General features: G+C 39.4%; 1 protein-coding gene across 1 annotated transcript in view; it reads right to left on the minus strand.

Moving 5' to 3' along the window:
• The window catches only part of BPNT2 (3'(2'), 5'-bisphosphate nucleotidase 2), a 32,101-nt gene that overhangs the window by 6,394 nt on the left and 8,443 nt on the right, over positions 1 to 17,264 (minus strand). Inside the window, exons 2-3 of the mRNA XM_047841984.1 lie at positions 8,362 to 8,524; positions 7,141 to 7,236 (exon numbers count right to left, since the gene is read on the minus strand). Coding sequence (XP_047697940.1) covers positions 7,141 to 7,236; positions 8,362 to 8,524 — 259 coding nt within the window. The remainder of the gene's footprint in view (positions 1 to 7,140; positions 7,237 to 8,361; positions 8,525 to 17,264) is intronic.

The following is a 17,264-nucleotide window of genomic DNA, read 5'->3' on the forward strand; positions in this document are numbered from 1 at the left end:
TGCTGCTCATAGGGGAGACCCAACAGACGATACCTAAGGACTACATAATGAATGGCATTTAAACAAAAAAGTTGTATGCAAAGGTATTTTAATAAAGAGTAGGCAACAAAAAGAACAAATTTAACTTAAAAATAATAACTGTAGGTTGAATCACACTGAATGCATAAAAATCCATGAGATGTCAAGGATATTAAAAAAATAAAGGAAAAATCCTGCTCTTCCTGGAAAAAATAACATCTGTTTCCGCTGGAGATCGTTTTTACCCAAAGTCCTTACTCAGAAATTGGTAAAGAAAAAAAAGTTAACTATGTATTTTGTCTTTCTAGTAGGAACTACATTTCAGGATCAACAATTCCAGTTGATGAAATTGCTCTACACACGAATTTTAGTTTTGAAAACAGTTTTTTTGAAAAAACACACAGACTTAGAAAATTCCATTTTACATCTTTAACAGATCTTTTTTAAAAAATGTTTATTTATATTTGAGAGAGACAGACGGAGGTGTGAGCAGGGGAGGGGCAGAGACAGAGAGAGAGAGAGAGAGAGAGAGAGAGAGAGAGAGAGAGAATCTGAAGCAGGCTCTGAGCTGTCAGCACAGAGCTGGACATGGGGCTCGAACTCATGAGCTGTGACATCATGACCTGAGCCAAAGCTGGACATTTAACCAACTGAGCCACCCAGGTGGCCCACAGCTTTAATAGATCTTAAAACTATTTTGTGAAAGGCTTAATGGAATCCTGATCTCAAACGGTACCAAAGTATTTCTCCAGACTAACTGCTGGTAGCCAGAGAATAAAAATAATTTATAGCAGATCTAGTCATGACCACTTTAAACATCTTAGCATCACTAGTAATGAGACAAGATAGGATACGTCATGTAAAATGATGCAGCAGGAAGTACATGATGAGTATCTACAATGTATTGACAAAAATGCTAACCTTAAGCCAGTCAAGGCTTCGGATCTAATTTGCACTTTAGAAGAAAAAGATATGAAAAATAAACAAGTTAAAGGACACCCCGAGCAAATAATCAGAGAAATCCAAAGAGCAGGACATTATGTAACAAGTAACTTGATCTCAACAAGTAATGTCACAGGGAAGAACAGGACTAGAGGTTGTTCTAGATTAAGAGAACTTGGGCGCCTGGGTGGCGCAGTTGGTTAAGCGTCCGACTTCAGCCAGGTCACGATCTCGCGGTCCGTGAGTTCGAGCCCCGCGTCAGGCTCTGGGCTGATGGCTCAGAGTCTGGAGCCTGTTTCCGATTCTGTGTCTCCCTCTCTCTCTGCCCCTCCCCCGTTCATGCTCTGTCTCTCTCTGTCCCAAAAATAAATAAATGTTGAAAAAAAATTTTTTAAGAGAACTTAACAGAGCAACAAAAAAATGCATGTCATAAGACTGGATCTTGGTTTGAAGTAACCAGTTGTGAAATCCACTTTAGTAACAATTGAGGGAAGGGGTGCCTTGGTGGCTCAGTTGGTTAAGCATCCGACTCTTGTTTTCGGCCCAGGTCATGATCTCACAGTCTGGTGAGTTCGAGCCCCGAAGAGGGCTCCGTGCTGACAGTGTGGACCTTGTCTGGGATATTCTCTCTCTCTCTCTCTCTCTCTCTCTGCACCTCCCTTACTCATGCACACACTCTTACTCTCTCTCTCTCAAAATAAATGAATGAAATGAAATGAAATGAAATGAAATAAAATAAAATAAAATAAAATAAAAAGAAACAACCAGGGAAAACAGGAGTATTGGATCAATTTTAATGTTAACAGAACTGTTATGTAGAAACATGTCCTTTTTAGAGATGCACAGTGAAGTATATAGGGATAAACTGTCATGATCCTTGTAATTTTCTTTAAAGCACATGAAAAAAAAAAAAAGGAAGCAAACATAAAAATGTTCAACTGTTAAATCCAGAGGAAAGAGCATGTGGAAATTCAGTACAATTTATGTTTGTTTGAAATTATTCATAAAAGTTAAAAAACGAGAAAGAAGAAGAAAAAAAATTCTCAATTCTTTTTAGAAATGATCAAAAACCATGGTTCTACTAAGAAGTGAATTTACAGTGCTACATCTCTAGAGGTCAGTATTGTCTAAGAGAATAAAGACAGTATCTCTTGATAGTATCAGAACAATTTAGGTAAGAATTACTAATTTAATATTTTAAAAATATACTTCATGTTACATAATCTCAGTACATTCTCTTATAACACTTACACAGACAAATTATTTCAAGCACTTTAAAAATTCAGTAGGTGCTTAAATAAATGATTGTTGGTGAAGAGGTAATCATGAAAAGGTAAAATAGCAGCTAAAAGAATGGAGTCATTCTATCTGTAAGATATGCTAAAAAATAAAAGAAAGAAAGAAAGAAAGAAAGAAAGAAAGAAAGAAAGAAAGAAAGAAAGAAAGGAAGAAGCCCAGTAGGAGATAAAAAGTGGTTGGTACTTTGCTAACACAGACCTCAGACATTGTAACTTCTTTCTAACAGCTACAAATTTCCCCTGCGTGGATACACTACACTTACACATTTATACATTACTCTGTTAAAATACTATGCAAGTATCTGTTGCTTCTAAGAATTTCAAAGGCAATGAATTACTTCTAGCTAAGTATGATAAGGATTTGGATCAGTTTGGCTCTGACTACTGCCAATAACAATACTATCTAGCTCCCATTAGAGTCAAGTGTAGCTAAATTCTGGTAAACATTTAATACTTGACAGTTGGTACTCTGCCAACATCAATACACAGGCTGGATCTGAAAATAACAGTCCAAAAAGAGGACACAAGCCAAACAAAGCTTCAATCCAGGAATAACAGGTCAACCTGCACCTAATTAAGGACATATCGATTCTTCTGGAATGTCCGCTCACTAGCAAGCACCGTGTGTTCCAGCATACAGGGCAAGTCGGCTGCCTCACAGAAGAACAGGGCAGTTTATTATAACTTACAGGAACGTTTTTGGAACACAACTTGTTCCTAAGTTAGAAACTTCTGGCTTTTTTATTTTAAAGGAGGTAAGACTATAGGGGGAGAGGATACATGTTCTTACAGCATAAAGATTTTTTTTTTTTCATGGGCATTTTATTATTCTTATTCTCCCCTACCCCTAGAATGAACAGATGTGGAAATCAGGGCTCCAAGAATGTGAATCTATTTGCCTATCCTGTGTCAACTTTCTCTGCGTTTCCTGTATTACGATTCTTACTCTCTTTGGAGCAGCAGGCTGTCTGCAGCTAAGGGTGCCATGTGACCTCTGGCCAACGAGATGAAGAAGCAGGGGGCTTCAGGCTACTCTTTCCTAACACAGAATATCTGGGAAGAGATCTTTCGTCCCTCTTCTTTCCTCTTTCTCCCAGCCTGGAACAGAGCCATTGTAACTAGAAGCACCCATCTCCGTGAGGCTACAAACAAAGAGCCACCTTCTAAGGAAAGAAGCAAGAAGTCAGGTGCCTAAGAGGATCATAAAGCCACTGAAGCACCCTGCCCTTTGGCCATCTCACTACGTGAGGAAAATAAAACCTTTACTTGTTTACCTAATCAGATTTATTTTGTATGCAGCTAAATGCAACCCTAACTGATACAGACAGGCAATGAGCAACACTGTCAAAGGAGGAGTCCACTATACTTCAATTAAAAAAAAAAAAGTAAAAGAAAAAAACTGAGACAGGACTTCAAAGACTTAAGCCCTGTACATCGCCTTTATATGTTTGTTTTCTCTTTTTTAAATTGGAAGTCACCGTAATTCATCTTTTATATGCTTTCCAGGGGTATTTTGAGTTTGGAATGAATGTCAATACATTTCATAAACTGTGAAAATACTAAACAAATATCAGATATTAATAAGGAGTAGTTAGCTCTTGCTGTAACACTTTGAACTATGTGGCTTTCGTAAGAGCTGCTCAGCGTCTTTTCTCATCTATAAAAAATGGCAATAACAACACTTTGCTTTGTCGCAGAGTTATCACAAGCTTCAAATGAGAGAACTCGGGTGTATTTCAAACGGTTAAACACTATCCAAATGTTAGGAATCGTGGAGTTGTGAAAATGGCGTGATGTACTGATTTGCGTAGTATTTGTCAGGTTAACTGCTCCGCCTTGAGGCACATATCAAACTTCTGAGTCCCATTTTCTCATCCGTAAGTGGGAGTATCAGTAGTAAGTGTATCCTTCCCTCATGAGTTATACTAAGTGTAGCAATACTGCTAAGTTGAGTTATGTTCCAATATCCACTCGCCCTACTTTCCCCGAAGTGACAGAATCCCTGAACTGGATGCTTGGATGCCCACCAAAAATAAAGACTACATTTCTTAGCCTCCCCTGCAGCTGGTTTCAGCTACATTTTGGTCAGTGGGACATGAGCTGAAGCGATGTGTGCAACTTATAGGTCAAACCCTGAGTGGACAATGTCCTCCACGTCTCCCTTCTGGATCCTCTGCACTGGTGGAATGTGAAAGAAGCAGGGGGGCCATCCTCAGTCATGCAGAAGCGGGCGGCAAAACTGAGCACAGCAAACGAGAACAGCCTGCATGCCCGGTCTGCCTGCATGCACGCTGTCAGAGAAGGGAGACATCAACTATTTTGCCGAACCTCTGGCATTTTGGTGCATTTTGTTACAGAAGCCTAAATTAGCGGCCCAACCCGTATCCTAACTTACTCCGTAAGGATTAAAGGACATATGTGAAAGCAATCCACAAACCATAAGGCAATTATATAATTTATTTTAAGGCACCCTGTCGGCAGTAATGGCCTCAATCTTTTGTAGCTCATCAAACTGTCAACTGTAAAAACTATCTGAATTATGAAAAGAAGATAAAAAGTCAAACACCACAAAGCAGATGTGGTCTTGAAACACAGAGCCAACATTCAAGTATATGTTCAGCCTATCTCAGAGCAGCTGGAATTTGGGACGCAAGGTTATTCTGCAAAGCAAATAAATGTTAAGAGTCATCAAAAATTAACCTTGTCTCCATTTCTGTCCACTTGAGAGCCAGCTTTTTTTTTTTAATTTTTTTTTTAACGTTTATTTATTTTTGAAACAAGAATAGACAGAGCATGAACGGGGGAGGGTCAGAGAGAGAGGAAGACACAGAATCAGAAGCAGGCTCCAGGCTCTGAGCTGTCAGCACAGAGCCCGACGAGGGTCTCGAACCCACGGACCGCGAGATCGTGACCTGAGCCGAAGCCGGCCGCTCAACCGACGGAGCCACCCAGGCACCCCAAGAGAGAGCCAGCTTCTTTAGGCAGTGGCAGCCACACCACCGACATGCAGTGGAGAAGGCCAGAGTAAGCGCCAGTGCTGTATGGGCTGTCGCCACAAATCACCACAAACAGGGCGGCTTACGAGGAAAGAAACGTATTTTCTCACAGGCCGAAGGGCTCAATGGTCAAAATCAAGATACTGGTAGGGTTGAATCCTTCTGGAAACTCTACGGGAGGATTCATTTCATGCCTCTCTCCTAGCTTCCACCATCTCTGTGCCTTCGCCCTCCCATCCTCTTATCGTGTGTGTCTCTGTAACCTCAGTTTCTTATAAGGACACTCTCGCTGATTTAAGGACCTACCCTAATCCAGGAGGACCTCATCCCGGTACCTTAATTACACCTGTAAAGACCTGACTTCCAAATAAGGTAGATTCTAAAATTCTGATGTCATGGGTTTATGTTCCCCAAAAGGTATGTTCAAGCCCTAATCCCCAGCATAGCAGAATCTGACCTTATTGGAAATGGGGTTACTGTGGACGTAATCAGCTAAGATGAGGTCATGACCGGGGAGGTGGACTCTTAATCCAGTATGGTGTCTTTGTAAGAAGAGAAGCCACACAGAGCCACGGATACATAGGCAGAATACCGTGAAAAGATGAAGGCAGAGACTGCAGTGATGTGTTCAGAAGCCAAGGAACACCATGGACTGTTGTCAAGCTAGTAGAAACTGAGAAAAACCTGGAAGAATTCTCCCTTACAGGTTTCAGAAAGAGCATTTCTCTGCCAAAACACTGATTTTAAACTTCCAAGCCTCCAAAAACTGTGTTGGACTATATATCTGTTGTTCAAAGGCAGTTTGTGGGTTTTTTGTGTTTTTGTTTTTATGGCAACCACAAAAAACTAACACAGGAGTGAAAATGAATTGGAAAGGGGCATTATTTGACCCACTAAACTTGGTCAATGCTGGCGCTGGCAAAATGGATACTGTCACCATCAGGAACCTCATCAGAGTGGAGCCAAAAGGACTCTTGATGGGAATTACCGATTCAAAGTATGAGGAGTCCCTTCAGACTGTCAAGGATACCGCTGACACCACTAACTGTCACCCTCAACTTGTACATCATGACAACTCATGGTGTCTTTCTGGACTTGTAACTACAGTCCACGCTATCACTGCTATCCTAAGACCGTGGCTAGTCTCTCTAGCAAACCATAGCATAATGGCCGTGTCCATTATGTGCCACAGTCCACTGGCACTTGCAAGGCTTTGGGCGAGGTCATCCCAAGCTGCACGGAAAGCTCTTTGGCACGGTCCTCCACACTCTCAACTCCCAATGTGACCATCACAGATCTGATCTGCCTTCTGCACAAAGCTAACAGACATGACCACATCAAGACGGTGGGAGAGCCAAGGGTCCAATGGAGCTCTGAATGGTGTCCAGGGCTACACGAGGATTAGCCTGATTAGTAAGACTGTCACCATGACACCATCCATTTTTGATGCTGAGGTTGCCAGGTTGCCATTGCCCTTAACCACCACAGTTTCCTGACACGACAACAGATTTGGCTAAGGCCACTGGATGGTAGATCTCAGAACCCACGTGGAATCCAATGTGTATGAGCCCTGGACCTTAGCCCCAGCCACAGCACAAGAGAAACAGAGAGGAACACAGCGTGTGCCCAACTGGATTCCTCAACACTCTCCATCTCTCATGGTCATTCACGGTTTCTGTCCTCTAAAGAGAGTTTAGAAAGCTCTGCCTCATTACGTGTTATCGTTACCAACACCAAATCCGCACTGTATCCAATGAAAGGGTGAGGTATGGTGGGACTGACCTCAATAATTATTGAGCTACAGTTGCGATTCTGATAAGGCAGTATGTACTATGGACACATGATTTAGTAATGTTAACTCTTGGGAGCTCTAGTGTATCTCTTACCTGTGTATTCAGAAAATGGCTTATGTATTACTCCTAGCACAGGTTTACCATTCACAGCCACACACACCATAGTAGTGACATACTTTCGAAGATCCTCTAGGAGAAAAAAAAACACAGAAAACAAAAAAACCCCAATAACATACGTTATTATTAAAGTAAGTAATTTTAAACTTTAGTTTTAAATTTGAAAATCAAGTTAAATACTTAGAATAGTCCCTGCACAAGAGAGGCGCTCCCATTTATTATCACTATTATATAACCAGGCCAATCTCAGTTTAGGAAACATTTTTATTAAAAAATCCCTCAATATTCTGTATTTCTACTACCTACTTCCGCAAAATACTTTCTAGTTTCAGTTGCTATTAGACACCTAGTGTCTTCCTCCTGTTCTCCAAATAGTTACCTACTGGGTGTCTATTATGGGTCAATCAAGGTCAGTGCTTAAGGGCTAGAACACAAAGATGAAAAAGTAGAAGGCCCCACATTCAAAGAACTTACCATCTAGAAGGAGGGCACATAGATAAGCAATTACCTTTACTATATACACCAACAGAGCAGAGAAAAAGCAAGCATTGGATATCTCAGTGTAAGAAACAAGGCAAGAGAGAGGATCCACAGAAATGAAATCTGAGCTAGGCCTAGGTAACAATACAAACAAACAAAAAAGAAAATGCGGTGGGGGCAGTAATTCTCCATGTTGCTACTTACTTACCCCTGGATGCCTACGACTTACTACGCTGAATTCTAAAGATAAATGTATATGCAATAAACCCTCAATTCCTCAAATCACGAGTAAATATTATATTCTGGCTACATAAATAAATACCTGAATAATGTACACCTCAATATATAATAACTCAGTATGTAAACAAACACCTCAAGAAACAGATGTCCAACAGGAACCATTTTGTTGTTGCGACTGATAAAAATGTCTTTTCACTGAAGGATCAGTGAGTGATATAGTGAATCACGACCACCAATAGGAGTATGCCATAATATAGTGGTTTTGGGGGGAGAAAAAGGTTGAGAATACCTGGGTCCATCCAAAAGTTTCACACCACACTGCATGAATCCAGCTCTCTGTCTTAAAACCTAATTGGAAAGGTTTGCGCCAAATTGGTAAAGTATTTACCCACCAAGTATATACCACCCGTCTTTGTTCTGATTCTCCAATATATAATGGCAATCTGAAGTCTGAAGTGAATTTTCATGTGAAGTCACCTGTATATTCCTGTGTAGCATCCAGTGGATCGATCCAGACAGTAACGCTTTCTGCTGGTACCTCCTTGGGGGTGGCGATTTCCTTCAGGATGTCCTCAGGAATCTTACGGTCCCATATGATAACCTCCTGATCAGCTGCATCTACATGTTCCTCAGTATTTATCTGCACCAAAAATAGATGACAGTTAAAACATTTAAAAAGAAGAAATACCCCCTCAGAAAACATGAGAGAGAGAAACTTTTCAGACCGAATCGCATCCACTGGAAGTCGGTAAATCCGTATGTTTATTTTGAAGCATTTCGTTACAAAACGGAAAAATATAAAAAATTCCAGCAACATCTTGCCTTCAAGTACTATTTATTTAACTTAATATTCAAGTTTAGTTTATTGCCTCAGAGAATCCAAATATAGAGAAATATAGAGAAATTAATCATCAAAGAAACAAGCTATTTAAAGCTTAATGATATTCATAAAAAACAACAGATCTAAAGTGTGAAAACAGATTGGCAATATTATGGAACACTGAACTGAACGCGGTAACTATAAGGAGGAGAAAAGTGACAATGGACTTGAAAGAAATATGCTTTAGAACAGAATTCATGAATGCTAAGAGTCACAATGTCCTAGAAAAGTAATCATCTAAAATATAGCTTTGATCAATAGAAAAAAGAAACCTGGAAATAATGAAAACAGATAATAAACTAGCATATTATAAAATATAAACAAGGCTGAAATGAGTAATCCAGACAGACAAAAAAGAGCCTTCTCTTCACTATACCAAAGGTAAGTCACAGGATAAAATGCTAAAGTCAAATTTTCTGTTTTTATTTACTAGGACACAAAATTAAAATATAAAATAAATCTGACTTATATAAAAACGTAAAGGTATAGGGGAGTAGAGAACCACTGCTTTCAACAGTAAGCTTTTTTTTTTTTTTTTAATTTTTTTTTTTTTTAACATTTATTTATTTTTGAGACAGAGAGAGACAGAGCATGAACAGAGGAGGGGCAGAGAGAGAGGGAGACACAGAATCGGAAACAGGCTCCAGGCTCCGAGCCATCAGCCCAGAGCCTGACGCGGGGCTCGAACTCACGGACCGCGAGATCGTGACCTGGCTGAAGTCGGACGCTTAACCGACTGCGCCACCCAGGCGCCCCTCAACAGTAAGCTTCTTAATGAATACTTAAAACATACTCTGCTTTGTAAAACAATGGTTTAAATTAATGTAGTACAGGGCCGCCTGGATGGCTCCGTTGGTTAAATGTCCGTCTTTGGCTCAGGCCAATATCTCGAGGTTGGTGAGTTCAAGCTCTGCATCTGGCTCTGTGCTGACAGCTCAGAGCCTGCAGCCTGCTTTGGATTCTGTGTCTCCCTCTCTCTCTGCCCTTCCCGTGCTCACTCTCTGTCTCTCTTTCTCTCTCAAAAATAAACAAATGCTTAAAAAATTAAAATTAATATATTACATTTATATTTACTTGTGTAAATAATGACACACCTAAACGAGGCAACCTGAAGAACTGACTGCATTTTAAGAATTGGGTTAATAACAGACTGTCAACTTTATTCATGTACTACCTTATCAGAAGACTTCCTCTATCAAATCATAACATCCACATGCAAGAAAAATGTCTCCAAAATGTGAGTTTCCAGTAGGGAGTAAGACTGAAGCGAGGCAGGCTTTTGGGTACTGTGCTTTCTGACAAGCTCCCTTTCCACAGCACATCACTGTGTTTGTGTGGCACGTAATGGCATGCCCAGACCCCATACCACAGTGTCAGAGTGATGATAACACTGACAACTACATAAGTAAACAGTCACACATGATAAAAACCCTACAAATACCAGCAATCTCTGGAAAGTGCCTGAACTATCCCAAATTGTCACAGAGAAAGTTAAAAACTGTAATATTCCAGAAAGAGCCACTTAAATAAAAAAAATATTTTTAATATAGTGTAAACATCCAATTCATCCATTCACTTATCCCTTTAGTGATTCAGCAAATTTTACTGATTGCCTACTACATGCCAGGCAGTTCCCAGAACCGTGTACAACGGTGATCAACTTGAGACAAAAATCTCTGAAACAGGTGATATGCTGAACAGTGATAACAAGGACATCTAAAATATGGCAGAGAAGCACCGGAAACATGTTGTAGGAGAGCAGAAGGGTTACTGCTTAAGATAGGGTGGCCGGGATTTTTCATACTAGCCTAAAATTACAAACTACCAAGTGTCCATCAACTGATGAATGGATAAACAAAATGTGGTACATCCATACAGTGGGATGCTATTCAGCCATAAAAAGAAATGAGATACAATTCATACTATAGCAAGGGTGAACCCCCAAAACATTATGTTAAGTGAAATAAGAAACAAGAGACCACATACTGGATTCCATTTAATGTGAAATGTCTGTAACATGCAAATCTATGGAGACAGTAGATCCATGGTTGCCTGGGGTAGGGGTGGGAACACAGATGAGTAGTAATTGGGCACAGGGATATTAGTAGGGTGATGAAAACTAACACTGATTAATGACAATGGTTGTACAGCTCGGCAAATCTAGTAAAAACTAGTGAACTGGATATCTGCAACGGGCAAATGATACTGATACGTAAAATCACGCTGCAATAAAGTTGTTTGTTTTCGAAGACAGGGTAGCTAAGGCAAAGGCGGTGTTAGAGTGAAGATTTAAAGGACGTGAGCCTCGCCAGGCATCTGAAGTTACATCCTTCCAGCCCACGGAGTAACAAATGCAAAGGCGGGAGGTGGGAGCGTGCTGGTATATTCAGAGCAAGGAGGCAAGTGCGGCCAGAGCAGAGTGAGCCCGGAGGAAGGAGCCGGAGGTAAGGGTGGCGACGGAAACCTGACGGTGAAGGACTCCGCCGGCACCTCACCGAATCGAGCTGCCCTCCATCATAACCTCTGCGAACAGTGTGCACAGCGTCCTAGCCGTTGCAGAACGCTAAGGGAGGGCGGCGAGCGTAGAGAGGCAAAGGGATAGAAAGGAAGAAGTCATAACATGCAATTCATGACTTACTACTGAGAGAATCCAAAAGAACTTGTAGATAAATTATAGGATAACAGAACTTTCACAGCCAAGTCTCTAGGTACAAGATCGGTATTTAACAATCACTCGCATTTTTTACCAGCAACAGATACTAGCGACAGATATTTAAAAAAAAAAACAGATTTAACATAAAAATGGAAGCCATTTCAACTAACAAAAGAAGTAAATTATTTGGAAATAAATCTACCCAAGATGTGCAAAAACAGTACAGAGAAAATTAAACTGTACGGAAAAAAATATTAATTACTGAAAAACGACAAAGATGTCAATTCTCCCACCAGTAAACTATAGATTTAATGCAACTCCAATCGAAATCCCTATAATTTTTTTTTCTTTCTTCTTTTTTTAAACCGCTTCTTGGAAAAAGAACAAGGCATTTTGGTGACAGGGGCGGGGGAGGGAAATGATCATGGTGGGCTGACTTTCCTTACCAGTTATCAAGACTTACCTTAATGCCGGAATAATTACGACTGTGGCACTGGTGACATATTTGGCTTTTCCCTGCAGCTTCACTGAGAAAGCTACACATACATATCAAGTGTGATGGCTTGATAGGTGGTAAAACAACTACCACAATCAAGTTAACTACTGCATCTATCAGTTGTTTTGTGGTGAGAATGCCTAAGATCTAGTTAAGATCTATTAAAATTCAGTATCATTAACCACAGGCATCTTCCTATGTATTTGAACCTCAGAACTTACTCATCTTAGTCATAACCACCAGTTTACACCCTTAGACCGACACCTCCTCTCTTCCCTCATTCCCTAGACTCTGGCAATCACCATTCCCCTCACTGTTTCTAGGAGCTCAACATTTTTTTGGAGTTTTTTTTTTTTTTAATGGCAGAATAACATTCCAGTGTGTGTGTGTGTGTGTGTGTGTGTGTGTGTGTGTGTGTGTATACTGATCCATCCATCAGTACTTATCCATCATTTCTGTATTTTGGCTATTGTAACTATTGCCACAATGAACACAGGAGTACAAATATCTCAAGATACTAATTTCATTTAGATATATATCCAGAAGTGGGATTGCTAGATCATATGGTAGTTCTATTTTTAATTTCTTGAGGAACCTCCATAGTATTTCCATAATGGCTATACCAATTTACATTCCCACCAATGGTATAAAAGGGCTCTCAGAATTTTCTCCACATGCTTGCTAACATTTACCTCTTGTCTATTTGATAATAGGCACCCTAACAGGTGAGGTAACATTTCAATTGTGGTTTTGATGTGTACTTCCCTGATGATTACTGATGTTGAACAACTTTTCATATAACTGACAGTTACTTGTAGGTCTTCTTGGGGAAATATGTATTCAGGTCCTTTGTCCATTTTTAAACTGGATTATTTATTCTTTTGCTATTGAGTTGAATGCGTTCCTTACAGATTTTGGACTTTAGACCCTTATCAAAACACATGGTTTACAAATATTTTCTGCCATTCCATAGGTTGCCTTTTCCTTTAGTTGTTTCCTTTGCTGTGCACAGCTTTTAAACTTGATGTCATTTTCCTTGTTTATTTTTGCTTTTGATTTCTGTACTTTTAGTGTCTTTTCTAAAAAATCCTTGCTCAGACCAGTATCAAAGAGCTTTATATCTCAGGTGTTACACTGAAATCTTGTATGCATTTTGAGTTAGTTTCTGATGAGTGAGTGGTATAAGACAGGGATCCACTTTTATTCTTCTGCATATAGACAGCCAGCTTTCCCAGCACCTTTATTGAGGAAGCTATCTTTTCCCAGTGGTATGCTCTTGATGCTTTGCCAAAGATGAGTTAAATGTACATGTGGGGATTTATTTCTCTATTCTATTCCTTTGGTTTACATGTACGTTTTACGCCACTACCACACTGTTTTGATTACGATCGCTTTGAATTTGAAATCAGGAAATGGGATGCTTCCAGGTTTGTCCTTCTTGCTTAAAATTGCTTTAGCTACTTGAGTCATTTGTGGTTCCACGTGAATTTTGGATTATTTTATCCCATTTCTTTGAAAAATGCCATTGGGATTTTGACAGGGGCTACATTAAATGTATACATTGCGTTGAGCAGTATGGGCAGTTTAACAATACTAATTCTTCCAATCCAAGACATGCAATACCTTTCTGTTTATTTGTGTCTTCAATTAGTTTCATCGGTTTTTGGTATACAGGTCTTTCACCTCCTTGGTTAAACTTACTCCTAGGTACTTTATTGTTTTTGATGCTATTGTAAATGGAATGGTCTTAATTCCTCTTTCAAATAGTTCATTGTTGCCAATATATAGAAATAATACAGGGGCGCCTGGGTGGCTTAGTCCACTGAGCGTCAGACTTTGGCTCCGGCCATGATCTCATGGTTCATGAGTTCGAGCCCCACGTTGGGCTCGCTGCTATCAGCTCAGAGCCAGCTTCGAATCCTCCGTGCCCCCCCTCCTGCCCCTCCCCTGCTCATGTGGTCTCTCAAAAATAAATAACACATTTAAAAGAAAAAGAAATAATGATTTTTGTTGACTTTGTATCCTGCAACTTTACTGAAGTATTAATATTAGTTGAACAATATTTTGCTAACAATATATTAGAGTTTTCTTTCGTAATATCATGCTATCTGCAAACAATTTTACTTTGGATGCATTTTATGTCTTTTACTTACCTAATTGCTCTGGCTAGGGCTTCCAGTACAATGTTGAATGGGAGTGCTAAGCATGGGCATCCTTGCCTTTCTGATGTTAAAAGAAAGTTGTTAGATTTTGATGATTGAGTACCATGTTAGCTGCGGGCTGGTCACATATGGCCTTTATTATGTTGAGGTATATTCCTTCTATACCTACTTGGTTGAGAGTTTTTATAATGAAAAAGTGTTGAATTCTGTCAAATGCTTTTTATATTTTTATTTTGAGATAATCACACAATTTTTGTCTTTCATTCTGTTGTGGTCTATCACATTGACTGATTTGCATATACTGAAACTATCCTTCATTCCTGGGATAAATCTCACTTGATCATGGTGTCTGATCTTTTTAATATGCTGTTGAGTTCAGTTTTTCAGTATTTTGTTGAGGATTTTTGGATGTATGTTCATGAGGAATAATGGCCTGTAATTTTTTCTTCTTATAGTGTCCCTGCATAGCTTTGGTATCAGGGTAATGCTGGCTTCATAAAGTGAGTTTGGAAGTGTTCCATTTTCAATTTTGGGAAAGACTTCGAGAAGGATTGGTATTAATTTTTGTTTGGTAGAATTCACCAGTGAAGACATCTAGTCCTGGGATTTTCTTTATTGGGAAATTTGATTAAGGATTCAATCTCCTTACAGGTCTGTCCAGCTATTCTGTTTTCTTCATGATTCAGTCTTGGTAGGTTGTCTGTTTCTAGGAATTTATCCATTTCTTCTAAGTTACCCAATTTGTTTACCTGTAATTGTAGTGATCTCTTTTGATCATTTGTATATTGTAGCAATCAGTATGTAATGTAGCGGTTGTACGCTTTCATTTCTGAATTTATAGAAGATTCGAATCTTTTTATCTTTGACTAGCCAAAGGTTTGTTAATCTTCTCTTTTCAGAGAAGATTCAACCAGTTCTTAGTTGAAGTGTAGTGTAAGTCCATCATTTCCGTATTGATAATCTGTCTAGATATCTATCCATTGGTAAAAGTGCGGTACTGGGAGTCTCTACTACTACTGTGGCTTTGCTGTCTGTTTCCGTCCTCAGGTTTATAATATTTGCCCAATGTATTTAGTGCTGTGATGTTGGGTGCCTATGTATTTACAGCTGTCATATCCTCTTGATGAACTGACCCTTTTATCTCATTATATAATATCTTCTTTGCCCCTTGTTAGTTTTTTTACTTAAAGTCTATATTGTCTGATGCCATTATAGCTACCCTGTCCTCTTTGGGTTTCCATTTGCACGCGATATCTTTTTCCATTCCTTCACTCTGATCCTATGAGTGTCTTTAAAGCTGAAGTGTGTCTCTTGTAGGCAGCATACAGGTGGGTCTTTTTATTTTTTTTTTAAATCCATTCACTTAACTGTTTTTTGATTGGAGAATTTAGTTCACCTACATTTCAAATAATTATTAGCAAGTGTGGACTTGCCAATGCCACCTTGTTAATTGCTTTCTGGCTTTTTGTAGCTTCTTTGTTCTTTTCTTACTCTGTTGCTATCTTCCTTTGTGATCTGATGATACTCCACGGTGGTATGCTTTGATTCCCTTCTCTGTATCTTTTGTCTATCAGAGGTTTTTACTTTGTGGTGATCATGAAACTTATGTATCTTATAGTTATAACAGTCTATTTTAAGTCAATAAGAACTTTGATCCCATATAAACTCTTCCCTCTTTGCCTCCACAACATTTTATTTTTGATGCTGTAAGTTACATCTTTCTATACTGTGTATCCATTAACAAATTTTTGTAGCTCTATAGTTTTAAAAAACACTTTTAACTTTTATATTAAAGTGTCTTGTACACCACTATTACATTAGAATATTCTGAATTTAATTCTATACTTACCAGTGAATTTTATACTTTGTTTTCATGTTACTACTTAGATCCTTTCATTTCAGCTTGAAGAACTCCCTTTAACATTTCTTATAAGGCAGGTCTGGTGGTCAACTCCCTCTGGTTTTATTCGTCTGGGAAAATCCTGATCTAGTCTTCATTTCTGAAGGAGAGTGCTGCTAGGTAAAGTATTCTTGATTGGCAGTTTTGTTTTGTTTTAACAGTTTCTTTCAGCACTCTGAACAAACATATTATCCCACTCTCTCCTGGCCTACAGGGTTTCTGATGAAATATTTGCTGATAGTCTGATGAGGGGGTTCCCTTGTATCAGGTGAGTTTCTTTTCTCTTGCTGCTTTCAAATTCGGTCTTTGATTTTTGACAGTTTTATTATAATGTGTCTCAATAAAGTCCTCTTTGAGTTGAATTTTTGGACTTATGAACTTCATGTACCTGGATGTCACATTCTCTTCTCTAATTTGGGAAATTTTCAGCCACTATCATTTAAATAAACTTTCTGCTCTTTTCTCTGTCTCTCTTACGAGATTCCCAAAGTATGAAAAGTTACACTTGATGGTCCCCCATAATGCACACAAGTTTCTCCACTCTTTTTAACTTCTGTCTCTGTTGTGTCTCCCCTTTTGTTCAAGTATTGCTTTCCTGATTTCTTTGAGTTGTCTGTGTCTCTTAAACTCACTGAGCTTCCTTAAAACAATTTTTTGAATTTGTTGACAGGCAATTTGTAGATCTCTGTTTCTGGAGGGTCAGTTACTAGAAAATTATATTCCTGTGGTAATGTTGTGCTTCATTCATTCATTCATTCATTCATTCATTCATTCATTCATTTTGTATTCCTTGAAGCCCTGCATTGCTGCCTTCACATTTAAAGAAGCAGTCACCTCCTCCAGTCTTTACTGAATGACTTTGTGAGAGTTATCTTCACCCTGAGCCTGATGTGGGATTCTAAGGCTTTCTCTAACATTTTCTACAGATATGCATTCTCCACACTTCTTGTTCCCTCTTGGAGGGTAAATTCTTAAGATTGTAAGCTTTATCTCAATCCCACAAAGCCAACCCAGGGACTAGGAGCCTCCCATTTGTCTTCTCTAGGGTGGTACTCTGAGATGCTCAAGTTTGTGAGCCTTTTCCCAATTCCGCAATTCTGCTGGCTTTCCGCACTTGTTTGCTGGCCATTTACAAAGGCTCAGTCTCACCGTCTACGGGAGCACATGCTAAAATCATGCCAAGGTGGGCGAGCAGACTGGGTTTGGGCAAGACATGGAGAGTGTTGGGGGTGCCTGCGAGCCAGCTGAGGGGCCCTAATGGTGAGGACTCCCCAGCGACTCATGGGCAG

This window comes from Prionailurus viverrinus, chromosome F2, assembly GCF_022837055.1.
Source record: "Prionailurus viverrinus isolate Anna chromosome F2, UM_Priviv_1.0, whole genome shotgun sequence".
NCBI lineage: Eukaryota > Metazoa > Chordata > Mammalia > Carnivora > Felidae > Prionailurus > Prionailurus viverrinus.